This window comes from Lissotriton helveticus, chromosome 8, assembly GCF_964261635.1.
Source record: "Lissotriton helveticus chromosome 8, aLisHel1.1, whole genome shotgun sequence".
Lineage (NCBI taxonomy): Eukaryota > Metazoa > Chordata > Amphibia > Caudata > Salamandridae > Lissotriton > Lissotriton helveticus.
The window spans coordinates 951,904,940-951,926,056 of record NC_136069.1 but is presented as its reverse complement, the minus strand read 5'-3'; the positions used below and the strand labels follow the sequence as shown (position 1 = coordinate 951,926,056).

Here is a 21,117-nt window from a genome sequence, read left to right as displayed (position 1 = left end):
GAAGTTGACTGACACGCCCGCTGACCCCCTAACCAGCGCCTTCGGGTCCCCCGTCCGCGGCCGCACCGAGACTGCCGCTGCTGCAGCCCCTGGCTCTGAAAAGAATGTGTTGGCGCGCCCCTTCCATGGCAACAGCAGCACTGCGTAACTTGCACCTTCCTCCGTAGCCAAGGTAGGAAGAGTGAGCATGCCAAGGTCAGGAGGAGTGCCCAGACCACTGGCATCCCGCAGTTCCTCTGCCCAGTCCGGGTCATACTCACACTGAGCTGTGAGAGGTTCCTCAGACCCCTCCCAGTCTTCCCCTTCCTCCAAAGGCTAGTAAACAGGCCTAAAATAAGGAGGCTGGACACAGGGGTGGAAAGGCCCCATCGGCTTCGAGCTAGGCGGTTCAGGCTCCGTGTCCACATGGGGTCTGAAATCAGGGGCGACGTCGTGTGGTGCCGGGGGCGAAGTCTGGTGCCACAGGCGAAATTGGAGGTGGTGCAGGTGGGGTCGGTGGAGGTGTAACGAGGTCAAACAGCGTTGACCGGGATCCAGGCCTGGATCCTTGGGGGCCCTGAGGCCGGGGCAGACAGCGAGGCCGGAGCCGCCGAAAGTGAAGAGTGAGGTCCCCCAGTCGGGCCGGCGAGTCCAAAGAGGTGGGCCATGGCTGACAGAAATTCCTGCAGCTGGGTCGGAGTCGCTGACGGACCCGGGAAGGGCGGAGGGGCCGACGGCGACACCGTAGGCTCTGCAGGACCCGCAGGGTAGGCACCATGCTCAGCCTCAGCCGCAAAGGGCGAGGCAAAGTCGTTGAGCGTTGATGCTTCTTTGACAGCTTGTGCTTCGTCTTACCTAACCCAGAGTGCGAAGACTTCGATCCCGACGAATGATGGTGATGACTCCGCGACTGATCGACCTCCCACAGGACCGGGACCTTGAGAGGCGCGGAGCTGACTGCCGACTTCAAGCAACTTTCATGCTCCTGTTAAGTCTTCAGTGCCATGGTCCGGCATTCAGGGCAAGACTTGGGGTCGTGGTTGTGCCCTTACCCAAACCTGCAATAGCCCCACACAAGAAGAATCAACCTTGGATCTAATTATCTCCAAAAGTAACGTCATTCAGCTGGAATCGATATAACCCTGTGACTGGTCCGACCATCATATTATCACCTTCTTCATCAAAGAAACAGTCAAATTTAACTCAGTTCAAGTCACAAAACCAAAGGTACGGAAAAGAGACCTGAAACGCCTCAACCCAAACTCACTACCTGTAGCAACCTGCAACCTGCTATTGCCACCTGCTGGCATCTCAGACGTCAAAGACCTCAACTCTATGACCTCTATTATGAACGAGGTTGCCCCCCTTCAACTTAAGAGAATTTCCACTAAAGACTCAAAACCGTGGTATAATGGCCTACTCAATGAAGACAGACGATCTCTCTAGACCCTTGAACATAACTGGAGATCAGTCCCGTCCTCTATTCACCTTAAATTACTAAGGAAAAAAGAAATGCTTATTACAAAAAGATCAAGCGCACCAAAGCTGACTTCTTTAGCCAACAACTAGACCAAGCTAAAAATCGCCCTAAAAAGCTTTTTAAACGAATCAAATCTCAATCTAAGGATGCACCTCTACGGCTACATAATTCAGACCACCCGCAACCCAATTGTGAACAATTCTCTGCCTTCTTTACTCAGAAGACAATCAACATCGAGACTGATCTCCTAAATGATCGTTTACTGTGCTCGCTACCACCTATGCATAACCCTCCTTCTATTCCTGCTTCTCCACTCGAAATCCTCTCAAAGTATGATCTGAAAAACTAAGCAACATGGTCCTTCTTTCACACCTACACTGAAGAGGCCATAGGAAAGATTCTCAATGTCCTCAAACCTTCCAACCACCTCATCGATCCACTTCCCGCGAACGCTGTCAAAGACCTAATATCGTGGCTTCTTCCGTTATGGCCAAAATCGTTAATACTTCACTGCATCAAGGATGCATCCCAAATGCCCTCAAAGTCGGACAGGTTTCACCCATCCTAAAGAAACCCACTGCGACCCCACTGATCTTAACAACTACCGTCCTATTTCCAATATCCCCACCTTAGCCAAATTACTTGAAAAATGCGTACACCAACAATTGACTAAGCATATTGCCCATTTTGACCTTCTTAACATTCATCAATCAGCCTTCAGAGCAGTTCACAGCACGGAATCAGCCATGACGCACATAGATGATGCGCAACAAATCCTTGACCAGAACCGATCTTGCTTCTCATTCTTCTAGACCTATCCTCAGCTTTCGATACCGTCAAACACGAGAATCTGATTGATCTTCTCAACTGTAGGATGGGTCTATCTGGAGTAGTATTAAATTGGTTTGCCTTTTTTTTACATAACCGCACACAACAATTCAAGATCAACAACAACCTTTGCAAGCCAGCCCCAGTAAGGCTGGGTGTCCCACAAGGATCTTCTCTATCACCGACACTTTTTAACCTATTTATGGAGCCACTCACTGTAATGCTACAGGAGTCTAACGTGCAATATCATATGTATGCCGATGATACACAACGTTATCGTAAGATCAATACCTTAGAAAATATTAAACCGCTTAATACCACACTCAAGAATACCCAAAACTGGTTGGCACAAAATCACCTCAAATTGAAAGCTTTAAAAACCGAATTCCTCCTTATTGCTCCACCTGCTAATATCCCTGCTATGCAAGACCTAATCCAACATATCACCGCATTTAACGTTCAACCCACTATCGTTGACTCTGCAAAATCCTTGGGTATAACCCTAGACAGTAATCTCTCTATGCAGAAACACATTAGCAACGCCACAAAGGGAGCAAACTTCCAGATCAACATTTTGAGGAAGCTAAAGCCCTTCCTGCCAGCCAATGACTTCAAGACAGCTGTACAAGCGCTAGTTATCCCTCGAGTGGATTATGGTAGTGTCTCGCTTTGCGGCCTTCCAAAAGTCATCACAGCCCCCCTGAGAGCCTCAATAAACACAGCAGCAAGACTCATCCCGGGATCGAGAAGAAGCTCCCACATCTCCCCTGATCTTAAATCCTTGAATTGGCTCCCGCTTGAAGCTAGAATTCATCTAAAAATAGCATGCATGACACACAAGGCCTTACACCACATGGCTCCCATCTACCTTGCTCAGAAACTGACAATCTCCGACGTGTCTAGGTCCTCCAGGGGGGCCAACAACCTACTTCTAAAACCTCAAAGATTCAACAAAAAAAAACATATAAACAAACCTTTTCAGGAATGGCACCTAGGATTTGGAACTCTCTTCCCCCATAAACCAGATTGAACTCTTCCACCGTCTCCTTCAAAAAGGAAGTAAAAGCGATCCTCATGGCAAAATTTACATGACTAGACACTAAACCTATCCGAAGAATAATTCTGCCCATATGGGGAGGTCCTTCCACTCTCCCTAGGAGCGATATCCTGCCATGGAACGTAAGAATTTGAGACATTCACGTTAAGTTTTCTACTACTGTTCTTGATCTCTGATTTTAATGTTATCCCATGTTTCTTGTCACCACGTATTGTATTCTGCACCCTTATTATTATCCCTTGCGCAATTCTTATTATCTGTTTTAATTTGTCATTCTTCTCCCTATGTATTATGCAATTCTGAATACTAGAAAGCGCTCCGATATCCGCAAGGATCTTGTTCGCGCTCTACAAAACCTTCAAAATAAATAAATAAAATAGAGACACATGTGGCGCTGGTAGGCTACCGACATCTTCCGAGGACAGTCCCCGCAAGACTTGAAACCGGGCATCCCTACGACACCAGGCATCAATCGACTCGAAAAAACAGACAAAAAGCCTAAAAAAACTCAGTCAAAAAATGACTGGGGGTACCGCGCTCTCCGGATCTGCGCTTGCTGGCACGAAAAAAAAAAAAGAACTGATGTCCGCGCGAGTGGGCGACATCTAAGTAGCTGCCACAATGTCATCTCGGCGACTGCGTCACCAACGATGGATGCGGAGCCAAACGACACCACCTTCCGACGCGCAGGGGTACTGCTGACGAAAAGTTTCCTGGGGGTAATTCTAAGGTAAGGATTCTATCACTTTGTGATTCTTTCAGATCCGGATGTACCTCTAGCCCTCACACCCCTTTGATCTCTGGAGGGAAGCGAGGGGGGGATGACTTGTCCTCTCCGATCTTTTTCATGGGAGGGAAATGTCCTAATAACAATGTCAACGAGACTTTGGGCATCCTAGTAATGAAAGATACCACTACATACAACTTCAACATTGGGTATTACAGTACGCCAATCGTCCACCAGGGAACTTACTCTAATTGAGAGATTTGTAAGGCAAGCAAGTGGAGCTAAAGGTGATATTTTCTTTCTTTACTTGCACCTACTTAATACTTTCCCCTCGAATACACCAAGTCACGTGCAATTGTGGGCGAATAAACTCGGAAATCCCATACCTGACGAGAAATGGCAGGACTTAGAGGATGCAGTCTGCGAGGTGATTTCAGGCAGATATGGTATGACTGTCCAACGATACAACCTTTCTGGGTGGAAATATAAGCACAAACCAAAACTATATTGGGATACTCAATTCTGACCTCTCTCGGCTTTGTATTCTTAGGGCAGCGGGAGGACTCCTTAAAATACCAAACCTCAAGCAACCTTTCTATTTTATGGCACGGTCTGGGAGCTGCTAAGACGAACCTAGCAGTGGCAAGGAAGTAGACCACAGCCCCTACACTTACACAATGGCATGCCAGACTTGGGCAGGCACTAACGATGGAAAGGATGACGGATCCTACAAGATATGTATAAAAAGTTTGAATACAAATGTGATCCACTGGTCTCCTTTCTATATGAGGGTTTGCAGCTTACAGTATGCCCGACTCGCACAAAAGCATTACATTTATTCCAATTTTGATCCTACTCTGCATACTGGTGGTCACCCTCCTGACAACTGCGGGTTCCACCAGGATCTCTGGCTCAATGACTGCCCCACCTCCTAGTATATTGCCTGTGCTTTCTTTAAATCAATCACCCTGCATGGAATACTTCTCGCTATTTACTGGCAAAGGGGGAGGGGGGGTATAAGGTACTTTACCTGCTTTAATTGATTAACCAACTTATAACATTTATCAAACTGTATTTGAGATGTTCATGGAGCCTTGTCTTTAGCAACTGTCACTATCAGCATTGCTTTACTATTATGCAGAATGGCATATACATTTTTGTCTGTTGTCATCGTACTCTTGTACCACTTATAACATTCAATAAACAGTTTGACATAAAAAAATGTTGTGCACCCCAAGTTATAATAATTTTGACTTGGGCTTCAAGTTGGGCTAAATGTAAAGAGTTATTTGATACCTTGAAGTATCAACTTTAGTAGTCTCAGTCAGACGTTAGCAGGACTGCTGTGGCAGCCTGCAACTCTGTATTCGCCAACTGGGCTACTAACCTTTTCCACAATAAAAACGACCATTTTTTAGCACCCTGCCTTCCGGTTCACTAGGCCTATCTTAGGGGTGACTTATGTACTAAAAAGGGAGGACTTGGCTTTGCCATTACTTTAAATGGCAAAGTTGGGTTAGCAGTTTAAGACTGGGACCGGTTTCAGGGTGTCGTCCCTCGTCAGCCGAAACTGGTCCCAGGATGCTTGCTTCCAGTCCAGGGAGGACTGTTCCCATGGTAAGCAGGGTCAAGACTGATTTGCATATGGCGAGGTCCAAACTAGGGTGGTGTGGTGAGCAAAAAAGAATGGATTAAACCCACATCTGTGACTGGGGGATGAATGTTTATTAGTTCACCATTCCGTACATTTGTTGTTTTTACTGTTGCCCTAAGAGAGAAAGGTATGCCAGGCATGGGTCCCATGCTCACTGTGCCACTAGATTCAAGTTTGGCGGGCTGATGAGGGATGATACCTCGAAACCCATCCCAGGAAGCTGGTTTCCAGTCCCGGGTGGACCTGGCCTAGCAGTTCGGGCTGAACTGTTACCATGGGAAGCAGGGTCAAGGCTGAGTGGATATGGCTTGGTCCAAACTGGTGTGGCGTGGTGAAAAAGAATGGATTAAACTCATATCTGTGACTGGGGCGAATGTTAGATTTGTTCAGCATTCCATCCATTTGTTGTTTTAGGTAATGGTTGTCAGTCAAAAACAACAGGGTCATAGTAGACAAAGTCTAGAAAGTACTAAAGGTCAGATTACCTTACCTACTGTTAATCCGGATTGCAACATCTCTCCCTAACACACTTTTAGTTCCATCATGCCTGTGTATTCAGTCTTCGACCACCGTGATATTGCTTTGATATCTCAAAAAAACAACTTTTGAGTGAGACACTTACGCCCTTGTGGCAAAAGGAAGAGACAAACTAACAAGTTACTTAACTTCGGTAACGATATATCTGTAGAAGACAGATTAGTTAAAGATTCCTTAAATTTAGAATTACCCCCAGGCTTCAGACTGGATCCGGAGGATTTTTTTGTCAGCAGTACCTCTGCGCGCCGAAAGGTGGCGTCGGTCGGTTCCGCATTTGTCCTTGGCGTCTTGGTCGCCAGAATGACGTCGCGGTAGCTACTTACGACGTCGCCAACGCGCACTGACGTCAGTTCTTTTACATGACATTCCATGCCAGAAGCGCAGATCCATGCAAGCCACTGACCACTTGTGTACAACGAGCCCTGTAAGGTATTCCCTGACCCTAGAAGTCAGTTCGCAGAACAGGGAGGATATGGGGGGCGGTAAGGAATCTATATCTAATCTATGTTGATTACAGATATATTGTTACCGAAGTCAAGTAACTTGTTCTTCTGAAAGAAACAATTAGTTATAGATTCCTTACCTTTAGAATAGATACCCCAGCAATACAAACCCCGGAGGTGGGTCTGCGAAGCAAGGTCACACCAGAAAGTCCTAGAGAACAGAACGGTCAAAGAAGCCGTCTCTCAGGACTTAGCTGTCCAGGCAGTAGTGTTTTGTGAACGTGTGCAGAGATGCCTGCTTGACAGATGTCATTGAGGGGGACTCCCCGTAACGAAGCAATGGTAGCTGCCTTCGCCCTGGTAGAGTGGGTGTGCAATCCCACCGGAGACTCCTCCTTTGCCAAAGAGTAGCAAGCTTTAATGCACAAAATGACCCACTTAGAGATGGTCCATTTCTGCAAGGTCCAACCTTTTTTGGCGCCCATGTAGCAGACAGAGCTGGTCATACACCCGGAATTGCTTGGTGCGATCCAAATAAAATTAAAGCGTACGTTTTGGATCCACACGGTGGAGCCTCTCTTCCTCCTTAGAAGGATGCGGAAAAAAGCTGGGCAAAGTGATGGTTTGACCAATGTGGAAAGAAATCACCACCTTGGGAAGAGTAGAAATGCTGGTTCTTAGGACAACCTTGTCAGGATGAAAACCCAGGAAAGGAGGCTTCGAAGAAAGAGCTTGGAGCTCACTCATCCTCCAAGCAGAGGTGATGGCAACCAGAAAGGAGAAAGGCAGTCTTTAAAGTAAGAAGTCTGAGAGGACTGTTATGAAGCGGCTCACAGGGAGCGCACATAAGATAAGTAAGAATCAAGTTCAAATCCCACTGAGGATTTACGAAGGAAGCAGGAGGAAAAAGATGAACAACAGGGGACTTGAAAAGAAAAGGCTGATCAGGGAGCCTAATTAAGGCCAAAATGGCCGAGAGATAGCCCTTAAGAGTGCCCAGAGCTGAGCCCTGCTGGGCCAAAGAAAGGAGGAACAAGAGAACCTCAGAAAGAGGGTCAGAAAGGGGATCCACAGCCTTTGCTGTGCACCATGCCACAAATTTGTTCCATCTGCAAGCGTATACCCTCTTAGTGGAGGGACGCCTGGCTGCCAAGATAACATTACAAACTTTGGGAGGAAGGTCGAAAGCTATCAACTGTCGCCGCTCAATCTCCACGCAAGGAGGTGGAGGCTGGTTGGGTTTGGGTGGAGGACCGTCCCCTGCTGCTGCGACAGAAGATCCTCCTGAAGAGGCAGTCTGATTGGAGGATCGATGGCCATGTGTAACAGCTCGGGATACCAGACTCTTCCAGCCCAATACGGGGCCACAAAAATTACTTGGGCCCGGTCACGCTTGCTTTTCTTCAGCACTCTGGGCAGAAGTGGTATAGGTAGAAAGGCGTGAAGAAGACCGCAACTGCACGTGACGAAAAGCGTTGCCTAGCGAGTGCCGCCATAGAAACTCCAACCTGTAGAATTGCTGACATTGCGCGGTCCCTTCGGTGGAGAATAGAGACCTTGCACCACCTCTGAGTGAAGAGGCCATTCATGATCCATCATGCACCTGCGGCTGAGTTTGTCTGTCCTGGCGTTCAGAGAACCTGCCAGGTGTTGAATCACCAGGGATATGCTGTGATGTTCCAGGCATTTCCAGAGACGGAGAGCCTCTAAACATAGGGTCCACGACCCCGCTCTGCCCTGTTTATTGCAGTACCAGATGGTGCTAGTGTTGTCCGTGAATATCTGCACTGTTCTTCCCCGGACAGAGGGAAGAAATGTTTTTAGTGTAAGACGGATCACCCGAAGCTCCAGAAGGTTGATGTGGAGTCCAGACTCTGCCAGAGACCAGAGGCCTCTGGTCTCCGCCTCTCCCATGTGGCTGACCCACCCTAGAAGTGATGCATCCATCACCACTGTGTACTCTGGTTGGGTGAAGGGAGAGGGATCAGTCGCTGACCCATTCCTGGTTCATTAGCCACCACTGCAATTAAAGTGCAGTGCCCTCTGACATCTGCACGCAATATTCCAGATTCCCCTGATGCTGTGCCCACTGGAACTTCAGGTGCCACCTGCCATGATCTACCAGCAGGATGCAGTAGGCCATGAGGCCCAGCAGCCTCAGGGTCATTTTGACCGAAACCCGGGATAGAGGCTGATGATTGGAATCATAGCATGAATATCCCGGACTCGATGCTCGGGAGGATGAACCCAAAACTGTGTCGTGTCCAGAACCACACCGATGAAAAGGAGCTTCTTAGAGGGAACCAGGTGTGACTTCGGCACGTTAATAGTGAACCCTAGCGAATGCAGGAGGTCCACCACAGTATGGAGGTGGGAGATGACTGCCTGGGGCGAAGCCCACCTTCAACAGCCAATCGTCGCGATAGGGGAAAACTGGAACCCCTGACCTGCGCAGAGGAGCTGTGACCACCGCCATCACTTTTGTCAATAACAGAGGGTTGATGGTAAGGTGGAAGGGAAGCACGGTAAACTGAAAGTGCTCGTGGCCCACTGTGAACCGCAGATAATGCCGGTGATGTGAAGCCTCCTGCAATTCCAATGCTACCATCCAGTCTCCAGGGTCGAGGGCAGACAACCTGAGCTAGCGTCAACATTTTGAACTTCTCCTGAAGGAGGAAGCGGTAGACGTTCCTGAGATCAAAGATAGTACGCAGGCCTTTCTCCTTCTTGGGCCCCAGAAAGTATTGGGAATTGCAACCACGACCTACGTCTAGGGTAGGAAATAGCTTGATGGCTCCCTTGGCGAAGAGAGCCATAACTACCTGTTGGAGAAGGGCCAGATGATCCTCTGACATTCAATGGTACTGAGGTGGCATGGCTAAGGGGGTAAGTCTCGAAGGGGAGGAAGTAGGCCCTTTGGACTATCGGCAAAAGCCACCTGTCTGACAAGAATTTGCACCAGTGGAGGAGGTGATGGTGAATCCTGCCGCCCACTGGCGATTGATGGCCCTGAAGAACAAGTTACTTACCTTTGGTAACAATATATCTAAGAAACATTACTAGTGATAGATTCCTTACCTTATAATTACCCCGAGGCTTCAGACTGGATCCAGAAAGTTTTTGTCAGCAGTACCCCTGCGCGTCGGAAGGTGGCGTAGTGCGGCTCTGCATCCGCCGTTGTGGTCACGGAGATGACGTTGTGGCAGTTACTTAGACGCCACCCTCGCATGCTGACGTCCGTTCTGTACACGACTTTCCGCACCAGAAACACAGAGCCATGCAAGATACTGACTGCTGCATTGAAAATAGGGCCCTGAAAGGGATGACCTTGACCCTAGAAATCAGTTTGCTGTAAGGGGAGGATGGGTGGGGCGGTAAGGAACCTATCACTAACTAATGTTTCTTACAGATATATCGTTACCGAAGGTAAGTAACTTGTTCACCTGAAAAACTCGTTAGTGATAGATTTATTACCTTTGAATAGATACCCCAGCAATACCAACCCCGGTGGTAAGTGAACCAAGATCACACCAGGAAGTCCTGGAGAAAAGAACGGCCAAAGAAGCCGGACTTGGCTGTCCAGGCAATAGTGCTTAGTAAAAGTGTGCAACGAGGCCCATGTAGCTGCCTGACAGATGTCTTGTAAGGAGCCATCACGTCCCAATGCCATGGTGGTAGCCATCGCACTGGTGGAATGGGCGCGCAGCCCCACTGGAGGCTCCTTTTTTGCCAGAGAATAACAGTCTTTAATACACAAGATGACCGATTGGGAGATAGTCCGCTTGTGTACTGCCCGACATTTCTTGGAAACAACAAAGCTGGTCATCCACCCGGAACTGTTGTGTGCGATTCAGGTAAAATGACAGCGCGCGTTTTGTGTCCAGACGGTGGAGCCTCTCTTCCTCTCTGGAAGGATAAGGAGGCAGAAAGAAGGTGGGCAAAGTGATGGTCTGCCCAATGTGAAAGGCAGTGACAACCTTTGACAGAAAGGATGGACGTGTTCTGATAACAACCTTGTCCAGATGGACAGACAGAAAAGGAAGTTTGCTATACAGAGCGTGGAGCTCACTCACTCTCCTAGCAGAGGTGATGGCAACCAAAGCAGTCTTCAAAGTTAACAGACAAAGAGGACAGTTTTGAAGAGGCTCAAAGGGAGCGCACATTAAATTCAAGTCCCACTGTGGCATCACAAAGGGAATAGGAAGGAAAAGATGAGTAATGCCTCTGAGGAATCTATTGACAACAGGGGACTTGAAAAGAGGGCTGATCAGGAAGCAATGAAAGGCTAAAATAGCAGAAAGGTAGCCCTTGAAAGTGCCCAGAGCAGAACCCTGCTGGGCCAAAAAAAGAAGGAACAGAAGGAATTCTGAAAGACGGGCAGAAAGGGGATCCACAGCCTTTGCTGTGCACCATGCCACAAACTTGTTGCACCTGCAGGCGTATACCAACTTAGTGGAAGGATGTCTGGCTGCCAGAATGACATCACAAACTTAAGGAGGCAAGTCGAAAAGGAATTAACTGCCGCCGCTCAATCTCCACATAAGGAGGTGGGGACCGGACATGTTCGAGTTGAGGACCGTCCCCTGCTGCTGCGACAGAAGATCCTCCAGAAGAGGCAGTCTGATCGGGGGATGGATGGTCATACTGAGTAGCTCAGGATACCAAACTCTTCGAGCCCAGTCCGGAGCCACAAGAATGACTTGGGCCCGGTCGGGCATGACTTTCTTCAGCACTCTGGGCAGAAGTGGTATAGGCGGAAAGGAGTACAACAGACAGCACCTCCACTCGCGGCGAAAAGCGTCGCCTAGCGAGTGCCGCCTTGGAACTTCCAACGTGCAGAACTGCTGACATTGCGCGTTCTCTTTGGTAGCGAATAGATCTAACCAAAGCTCTCCCCACTGTTGAAAGAGACCTTGTGCCACCTCAGAGTGAAGACGCCATTCGTGATCCATGCACCTGCGGCTGAGTTTGTCTGCCCTGGCGTTCAGTGAACCTGCCAGGTGTTAAACCACCAGGGAAATGCCCTGATGTTCCAGCCATGTCCAGAGGTGCAGGGCCTCCTGACATAGGGTTCATGATCCCACCCTGTTTGTTGCAGTACCACATGGCGGTGGTGTTGTCTGAACACCTGCACTACTCTCCCTGTGACTGACGGAAGGAATGCCTTCAGTGCAAGTCGGATCGCCCGGAGCACCAGAAGGTTGATAAGGAGCCTGGACTCCTCCGGAGACCAGAGGCCTCTGATCTCCATCTCTCCAATGAGGCCGCCCCATCCCAGGAGGGACGCATCCGTCACCACTGTGTGCTCCAGTTGGGGAAGGGAGTGGGATCTGCCGCTAACCCAATGCCGGTTCGTGAGCCACCACTGCAATTGTTGTGCAGTGTCCTCTGAGATCTGGATTTAATTGGACAGGTTCCCTGAAGCTGTGCCCACTGGAACTTCAGGTCCCACTGAAGAGCCTGCATATTCCACCTGGCATGATTGATCAGCAGGATGCAGGAGGCCATGAGGCCCAGCAGCCTCAGGGTCATTCTGACCGAAACCCAGGACAAGGGCTGAAAGATCAGAATCATAGCCCGAATGTCAAGGACTCGCTGTTTGTTCAGGGAATAGACCCAAAACTGCGCTGTGTCCAGAACCGCTCCGATGAAGAGGAGCTTCTGAGAGGGAATCAGGTGAGACTTCGGCACATGGAGAACCCCAGCAAATGCAGGAGGTCGGCCGTAGTCTGGAGGTGGGAGACGACTGCTTGGGGTGAGCCCGCCTTCAACAGCCAGAAATGGAGATAGGGGAAAACTGAGACCCCTGATTTGCGCAGATGAGCTGCGACCACCGCCATCACTTTCGTGAACACCCGAGGGGCGCTGATAAGGCTAAAGGGGATAAAGGTAAACTGAAAATGTTCATGGCCTACCATGAACCGCAAGTAACGCCCGTGGGCGGGTGTTAGAAATGGGGATTTCTGGTTGGCTAAGGCTTGCACCAAAGCCAGGCAGAAACCACCACTCTAGTCAGCGCAAGGAAGTCACCCGCCAAAGATAACCCATGCTCACCCCCTTGGTAGCTTGGCACGAGCAGTCAGGCCTATCTCGGAGGCAATAAAGTGTTTGCACGCGCACCCAGCAACAACACCCAAGGCCCACTACAAAGGAAACCCCACACAAGGTTATATATAAAAATAGCCTTCGTATTATACCAAACACATTAGATAATAAACACACAATTTACACTGTGCCACTGGCGGAATTTACAGGGGATTATATACATGGGACAGGGCCATATGGACCACTGTCAGGAATAAGCACTTTTAGAACTAGCACTTTGTAGAGTTAGCACTTTGTAGGAATAACGCTTAGCACATATAATAACTGTAGTACCAAATAGCAAATGTAGCACACAACCAGTAATCACTGGTAAAAGGTAAGTACATACTACGCAACCCTAACCACCTTAGGCATATATCACGCAGGGAACCATGAACTCACTAGTATAACCTATATTAGGAAAAACAACCCCCTAAGCATCAACATACATTTAGGGGTATAGGCATAAAGCATTGCATAAATGCAGAAATCACATTTGCGCCAAAATATCACAAAACTGACCCCAGGCCAACCTGGACTCTCAGGGGCTCACAGGCCCAATGTCCAGAATGTCTGGGCTGGCTGCACAGGCGGCCAAAGAAGAATGCGCAAGGGCCTAAACGTAGCAGCTGCCCACTAAGTGCTGGGCAGCTGTAGGAACTGAGCCTGGCACCAGAGCCGGGCATCCCTACCGGCACCGATCGAGTCGTAGACTCGAAACGGATCCAAAAAGGATCAAAAAATTTTAGTCAAAAAGTGACTAAAAGGTACCTCTTTCTCCGGACCTGCGCTTGCTGGCGCGGAAAAAAGAAGAACTGACATCAGCGCGCGAGGATGCGGAGCTGCAGATGAAGCCTACCGACGCGCAGGGGTACTGCTATGCAAAATTTTCCAGATCCAGTCTGACGTCTGGGAATATTCTAAGGTAAGGAATCTAATACTAACCGGTTTCTTTCAGATGTGTTTCTTTCAGATAGGTCGGACTAGGAGGGTTTGGAGGCTGCTGCAAAGGGGGCGGTGGTGGACTGGCCCTGCTCGCTGGCCCCCAAATCGACGGCGGTGGGTCCCATGTACCCGGCCGCGCATAAGGGCTTAACAGCTTGCGCAGGCCTATTACTCTGGGTGGGACATGGTGGAGCATCCCCTCCGTAGCCACGAAAGGGACAAAAAGCAGACTGCGCAGGACGGATGGTGGAGAGGCCCAAGGACTTAGCCATAGCCCAAGAGTCCTTGAAGGGCTCTAGTGTCACCGAAAGGCAGTGGCCATCAAAGGGCATCTCGGGGAAAAAAAGTCAACCTCAGCCAGGCATAGCATCAAAGGGCTACCGACTTTGAAATCGTCCTGCCTAGCGAGACGGCGGTGTCAAGTCCACATCGTATGGTAAACTTGGCTGCATCTCTCCCCTCTGCAACTGCACGGGAGAGCATGGCCCGTGCCTCTTCCGGGCACGAGGTCAGCACCCGCGCTACCATATCCCACACAGAGCGGGTGTAATGGCCCAACAGACATGCAGTGTTAATTGACCGCAGTACCAAGCTGGAGGAAGAAAACATCTTCTTCCCAAGATGGTCCAGCTTTTTGGATTCCTTATCAGGGGGAGCGTTAGGGAATGCGCCTTTGGATGTCGAGGCTTGGACCACCAAGCTCTCAGGGGTGGGGTGTTGGGAGAGGAAAATGGGTCGCCCAGGTCCGGGCGGTGGGGTCAGGCAATCATCCTGTCCACAGGCGCTCCTGTGTTGGGCCTGGACCGGGTACCAAAAAGGATGTCAGTTAGGGACTCTCTAAACGGCAGCAGGGGCTTCGAAGAGCTCGCTGCCGGTTGAAGCACCTCTGTCAGGTTAGTCCTGACCGTCACCGTAGCTAGCTCGAGGTGGAGAGCCTCAGCCACCCTACAAAACACCACTGTGTAAGAAGCTCCCTACTCCGTAGTTCCGGTAGGAGGAGACAACATGGGAAGGTCTGGCGCGGTATCCAGACCACTGGCATCCCCCAACTCTTCTCTCCAGTCTGGATCATACTCAAGATGGTCAGTTAAAGGGTCTCCAGACTCCTCCCAGTTCTCCTCAGGTTGCCAATCTGGCCTGAAAGAACCAGGGTAGAACAGGGGTACAAAAGTACCCGTAGGCGTCAGTCCGGCTTAGTGTCCACTTTGGGGAGGAGGCCGGGGTCGTCGTCGGCTGGGGACACAACCGGCGTCTGCTGCGGTGCCACTGGAATAGGTGCCGGTGGAGGTGTTATGAGGTCTTTGTGAATCAATGAGAGAGCAAGGGTATGAGGGGCGCGTCCTGTTCCCCTGGTACGTAATATATTGAAACAAGGTGTACTGGCCCACTATGTGTGTGTTATTAATTTATTTTATTTTAGTCACTGTTTTTGTGGCCTGAATTAGGACCCACTAGGTGCAATTAAAAGACCCCTCACACACCAACCTGGTTGGTGTCATGCTTCATCATCGGGGTCCCAACCAGGCGGCCGAATGCCACCTGGGTGTGCTGCGACGCCTGATTACAGCTGAGCAGGTGTGGGTGCAACAATGTGATTAACAGTTAAAAACACCTCTGGGAACTCTTGCCTTTGTATTTTAATGTTGGGTGTTGTTTAAAATATATGTGGTGCAACTACTAAAGGAGTAATTTTCCTATAAGTTGGCTTATGTGTGGGATCTACATATTTCAGCCCCCCCCCCCCCTTGTGTAATTAATGGAGCTTTCTTCAGGACCAGGACCTCGCTAAGGTGTATGGAAAAGAAAAAAGTCAGTATACAGTATAATCACAGACTCTTTGGAGTAGCAAAAAATTCAATGCTAAAAGGTACTAAGCAGAAATCGGGGCTCAGGGAAGAGGCACATCCATGGTCCAATTTGGGAGTGATGTGTCCTCGTCTGAAAACTTAACTGTGGTCCCCCGTGGTCCTGGCTGGTGACACAACCGGTGTCGTCTGCGGTGCCACTGGAATCGGTGCAGGTGGAGGTGTTATGAGGTCGCCAGCGGAATCGGGCGGCCCAAAGATGGCATGCAACGCTTTGTAAAAACGTCAAAGCTGGGAATGGGTCGCTCGGGTCCTGGAAAGGGAGAGAAACTCTGAGTCAACCCTTCGGGCTCCGTATGCGGAGCCACAGGAGGGGCACCACCCACATCCCTCGTCGCGTCGGCAGACGGATGGGGAGAAGCCGAAGAACGGTGGAGGCTCTGCGACCGGTCCCACAACCTCCCACTTGACCGGCACATAAAATGGCATGGAGTGGACAGCTGGGCCTCGAGAAGCTTTTGGGGCCGTTCCCACAAAGACTTGGGATTCATGGTCCGACAGTCGGAACATGACTTGGGATCATGGTCGCGTTCCAGGCACCACAGGCACATGAGGTGCGGATCCGTCATCGACATCAGTTTTCTGCAGGAACCACAAGCCTTGAAAACGGGCATCCCTAACGTGCACCAGGAGTCGAAGACTCAAAAACTGTGTCGACATCAGTCGCCAAAAAAGTCAGTCAAAAAGTGACTGAAGGTACCACTCTCTCCGGATCTGCGCTGGCTGGCACAGAAAAAGAAAGAACGGACGTCATCACCCGAGGCCGGCGTCTAAGTAGCTACAGCGACGTCATTCCGGCGGCCACGACGCCAACGAGGAACGTGGAGACGACTGACGTCACCTTTCGACGCGCAGGGGTGCTGCTGACAAAAAAATTATCCGGATCCAGTCTGGCGCCTGGGGGTATTCTAAAGGTAAGGAATCTATAACTAATTGTCTCTCTCAGATATTTTGTTTACAGTGAAACGGCTAGTGCAGTTGAATAGAAATGATTCGCTGTCATACTGTATGGACTGTGGTTAGATTACAAAGAGTTTGACCTAGTGTAATGTGCACTTTAAGTAAATAAGGGAACACTTGACAATATTTACACTAAGTAAAGTGGCATCATTAGTGATGTACACACAGAGTCAACCACTGGGAAGGTCTCTGTTACTTTGAACTATACATGTGAAGACATTCTACTGGCGACTTCATCTTTGAAAGAAAAATGCTAAAAACCAGATTGCAACATCACCAATATACTACCAAATACAAGAAAATGTACACATTATAATCCAACCGTGGTAATGCAATATGGAAAATAATGTTTTTAAAAAAAAACTCACCGAGCCATCAAATACATTGTCATATATTCCTTCTGTACCACACATGGGGCATGCGAACTTGAATCTTTCACAGTCTCTGTACTTCTCTTCATCAGTGATCTGAGAAGGTCCTCCCAAAAGTGCATCATTCTCCTCGTCTTTCTGGCAATAACTTTGTACTCGAAACTGAGAGGGATCCAGGCCTGAACAAATAAATAAAATAAAATATTAATAAGTTAGAAAATTAACATTAAAATTATTTAAAAGTGAATGATTTTCTACCTATGAACCAAGGACAGCACCAATTTTTGCTCCTGACCTTTAAACTTCTCTTGCACTCTACAGGCTTTTATCTCATTAACAATATGACAATATGGGTGGCGGAACACGTCACAGACTGAGAAATCGTCGACCCGTCAGCACTCAACATCCTTCGTGAGACAGCTCGTGAACGGCTCCTAGTTCTCCTCAGCACCGCCTGGTCCTCACAGCTGCAAAGTCAAGGTCATCGTCAGCCATCCTGCAACACCCGACATCAGAGGGCATTCGTCTTCCAAGTCTCCTGGTCACCCCTGAGTGACAGACTCCGTACCCCTCTGCTTGCAGGTACCTCTCATCTAGAATCCACCTTCGGACTCCACCAGATACATTCTCCTTCAACAGCGGCACTTTCGCAAAGTCCTCAATTGGGTTCGACTGTGGTTTCTGACACTATTTCACACGTATGCACCTGGCTTCCCTGGTGTAGTTAACATGGGTACTAGGATATCCACGGGTGGAGTGGCTCTCCAACCATCTGTCTTCCACCGGATTTCTTCAGGGTCCACTGGGAAGGGTCCTTAATCTTTAAAAATCTATCCACGATTTACACGTAGAGTTGTACGGAGCACGCAGTCGTGTTCCCACACTGCACACGCTCTCCATGGGGTCCCTATCTACTCACCTTGGTTCCCCAGCTCTTCTACGTCCTCTCGACCTTGTCTTGACCCGAGTTGTGGTTCTTATACCACTTCTTCAGTATACGGTTTGGTCCCAAGTCCCACGGTGTATTTTGTGCTATTTGCTGTGTTTCTTTGCTAAAGTATTGCGCATATCTCCGGGTAGGAGATATTTCTACATGTTCGAGAATATTATATAATAATTAGATATTTTAATAAATACTCTGTGTGGTGCTTTTTCTGCGTAATCTATACTGGAAGATTGAATTCTGGTAAAAACAAGCTGCTTTACACTCCTTTTGGATTAAGCTTGAAGGCTGCTCTACACAGCTGCCACTTAGAGAGCTTTCTAAGGTTGTCTAAGACCTCTTAAATCACCATAAGGGTTGTCTGGACTGGTGCTAGGTGTCAACTTAAATAAATGTACATCACATACCAGGCCAGGTTCTCACTGTGGCTATGGCCACTGAGGTGTTAAACAAGGTGGTAAGTACGTGCCTGATTCTGGCTTCGCCTAGGTTGAAGATGTGGTGAGGGCATGGGTTGGTTGGGGCCCCTGAGTGAACAGAGTTCAGGATGGAGGTGGTGTTATGTGGGGCAAGCTGGCTCCATTCGGTTAGTTGGATGTCTGTGTTAGCGGGCTTGTTATGTTGCTTCAAAAAGTCAGTGGCCATAGGGCTTGGGGTTGACGTTTCTGTAGATGTTGGGGATCTTGTTATGGAAGAAGTTTGCAAGATTGTCACAGAGTTACTGTGAGGGTGTAATGTTGGTGCATGAAGGTTGACATAACCAGGACACGGATGCAGAACTCTGTCCTGTTATTGCGACAGCAGGTCCTCCCGAAGAGGTATCGGGTGGGAAGGCGTACAGGAGTCCAAAGTTCCACCCTAGGCTGAATGGGTCTCCCAGCGAGAGGCACCTTAGAAACTCGATCTCTAAGAACTGCTGACTGCGCGCCAGCCAAGGTTCTCCCCATTCGAAGAAGAGAAATTGCGCCAACTCTGGGTGGAACTACCACTAGTGATCTGCTAGGCATTGACTACTCAGCTTGTCTGACCTGGCATTCAAAGAATCTACAGACAGCTCAACACCAGGAAGAATCTCCGATACTATAGCCATTTCCAGAGGTGGACTGCCTCCTGGCATAGGGTGCAGGACCCCACACCACCATGCTTTTGAACTACCACTTGGTGGCCGTGTCCGTGAGCACCTGCATCAGCCTCCCTTTGAAGGACAAAAGGAAGGCTTTCAAAGCCAAGTGGATGGTCCTTAGCTCCAGAAGGTTGCTATAGAGCTGGGCCTCTGTCGGAGACAGGAGATCTCGAATTGCAATCTCTCCTTCGGGTGGTTATGCGCTATACAAATGGAATTTTCAATTCAATTCAATTCAATTCAATTCAATTTCAATTCAATTCAATCCTAGATGGCCACCCCAACCCAGATGGGATGCATCAGTGACCACTGTCAACACTGGATGTGCTAAGGAGCGGGGTCTGTTGTTGACCCAATCACGGTCCAGTAAGCACCATTGCAGATCTTTCACAATCTCCTTCATGATCTAGATGTGGTTTAAGAGGTCGCCGGAATGATGGGCCCACTGAGACTTCAGATTCCACTACAGAGCCCGCATATGACACCTGGGGTAAGGACCAGCAGGATGGCCACCAGTCTCAGTAGCATCAAAGGTCAATATCACTGAAATCCAGGACGGAGACGGAAAGATGGGGATCATAATCTGAATGTCCTGGACTCTCCTTGCTGGGGTCAAAGGTATAAAACAAATACATGTTCAGAATGGGGAGCATCTGAGAAGGAGTATATTTGACTTCTGCATGTTGATGTGAACCCACATACGACTTAAGGTTCAGTGCCGTTTGAAGGTAGTTAACTACCTTGTGCAAGACTACCTTCAACAGTCAATCATCGAGGTAGGGGGAAGACTGCGACCCCTGACCTCTTAGGGTGTGCTGCAACCACTGCCATCACTTTCTTGAACATCTGACAGCCACTGAGAGACCAAAGGAGAGCACAGTGAACTGAAAATGCTCAAGGCTAACAAAAAGTGACACCTAGGGTATATTTAAATAAGCGTCATACAGATCTAACAAACATCCAGGTTCAAGGGCAGCCAAGACCTAGGCCAGTGTGAGCAGCTTGAAGTTTTCCTTCCGGAGGAAGACGTTGAGAGGGCGTAGGTCTCAAATGGGGCTAAAGACTCCGTTCTCCTTTGGCACCAGAAAGTAGCAGGAATAACAACCACAACCTACTTCTAGCACGGACACCCTCTGTATAGCCTCTTTAGCCAAAAGAGCTTGCACTGCCTGCTATAACACAGACATGCAAACAGCTATCAGTTGGTATAGGGACAGTGGAAAGATCAGCAAAAAGCAATGAATGGCAAGGTATAGCTCTTCCGGACTATCTGCAGGACCCACCTGTACGAGGTGATGGTTTGCCAACCCAGCAAGAATTCCACTTCTGCCTCTAACCAGGTGGCTGTATTCCACTAAGGGCATCCATCAATGGGCATGTCAATAAGGGACAACTGGACATCACCTAAAATACTAGGAGAACACAGACAGGCCTGGCAGCAAATTGTGACGTTGGTGCCAATGGCTCGCCTGATGGAATCTGTGTTGTCTGAGTCACAACAAATTGTGAACGTGGCTTCATCACGACCATCCTGGATGGCTTGGGTAAGGACTGACTGCAGATCTTCTGGGTCATCCTGAGGGATTTTATCCACCAAATACCAGAGAATTGGAATAGTGACCCAGGAGGCAGCAGCCATTCACAGACCTGAGGGCCAAAGCTAGGGGAAGAAAATACTCTCTTCCCAAAGGTCTCCACATGTTTTGACTCCCTATTGGGGGGGGACAGTTGGAAGGTATTAGGGTGTGTTCAAATTGTAGAGGTCTCCATCACCAAGATTTCAGGGGAGGGTCCAAGGTCGGGAGCAGTAGATCAAGAACTTCAGCTGCCCTATGCATCACCTTTGCCTAAGACGGGCTCTCCTCAGTGGCAGGACTGGGGGGAGGGAGAAGAGGTCCATGTCTCAGGGGACGTATCAAAGCCACAGCATTTTGAAGGTCATCAAACCAAATCTCGTGGTATGGTAGACCAATTTTTGGCACCCACAGCTTAATTATTGCCTAATCCATCCCAAACAATGAAGGCAATGTATGCATCCTTCCTCGAGGTGGGGAAAGTCCAAGACAGTGGGTGTGGCTTCGATGGAAGCTGAGTGTGGCCTTAGTTAAGATTGCAGTGGCA

At 49.0% G+C, this 21,117-nt stretch overlaps 1 protein-coding gene across 1 annotated transcript in view; it reads right to left on the bottom strand.

The window, feature by feature from the left end:
- Positions 1–21,117, bottom strand: part of POLA1 (DNA polymerase alpha 1, catalytic subunit) — a 1,864,208-nt gene that overhangs the window by 495,050 nt on the left and 1,348,041 nt on the right. The window contains exon 33 of the mRNA XM_078657805.1: positions 16,928–17,109. Within this exon, the coding sequence (XP_078513931.1) occupies positions 16,928–17,109 (182 nt within the window). The remainder of the gene's footprint in view (positions 1–16,927; positions 17,110–21,117) is intronic.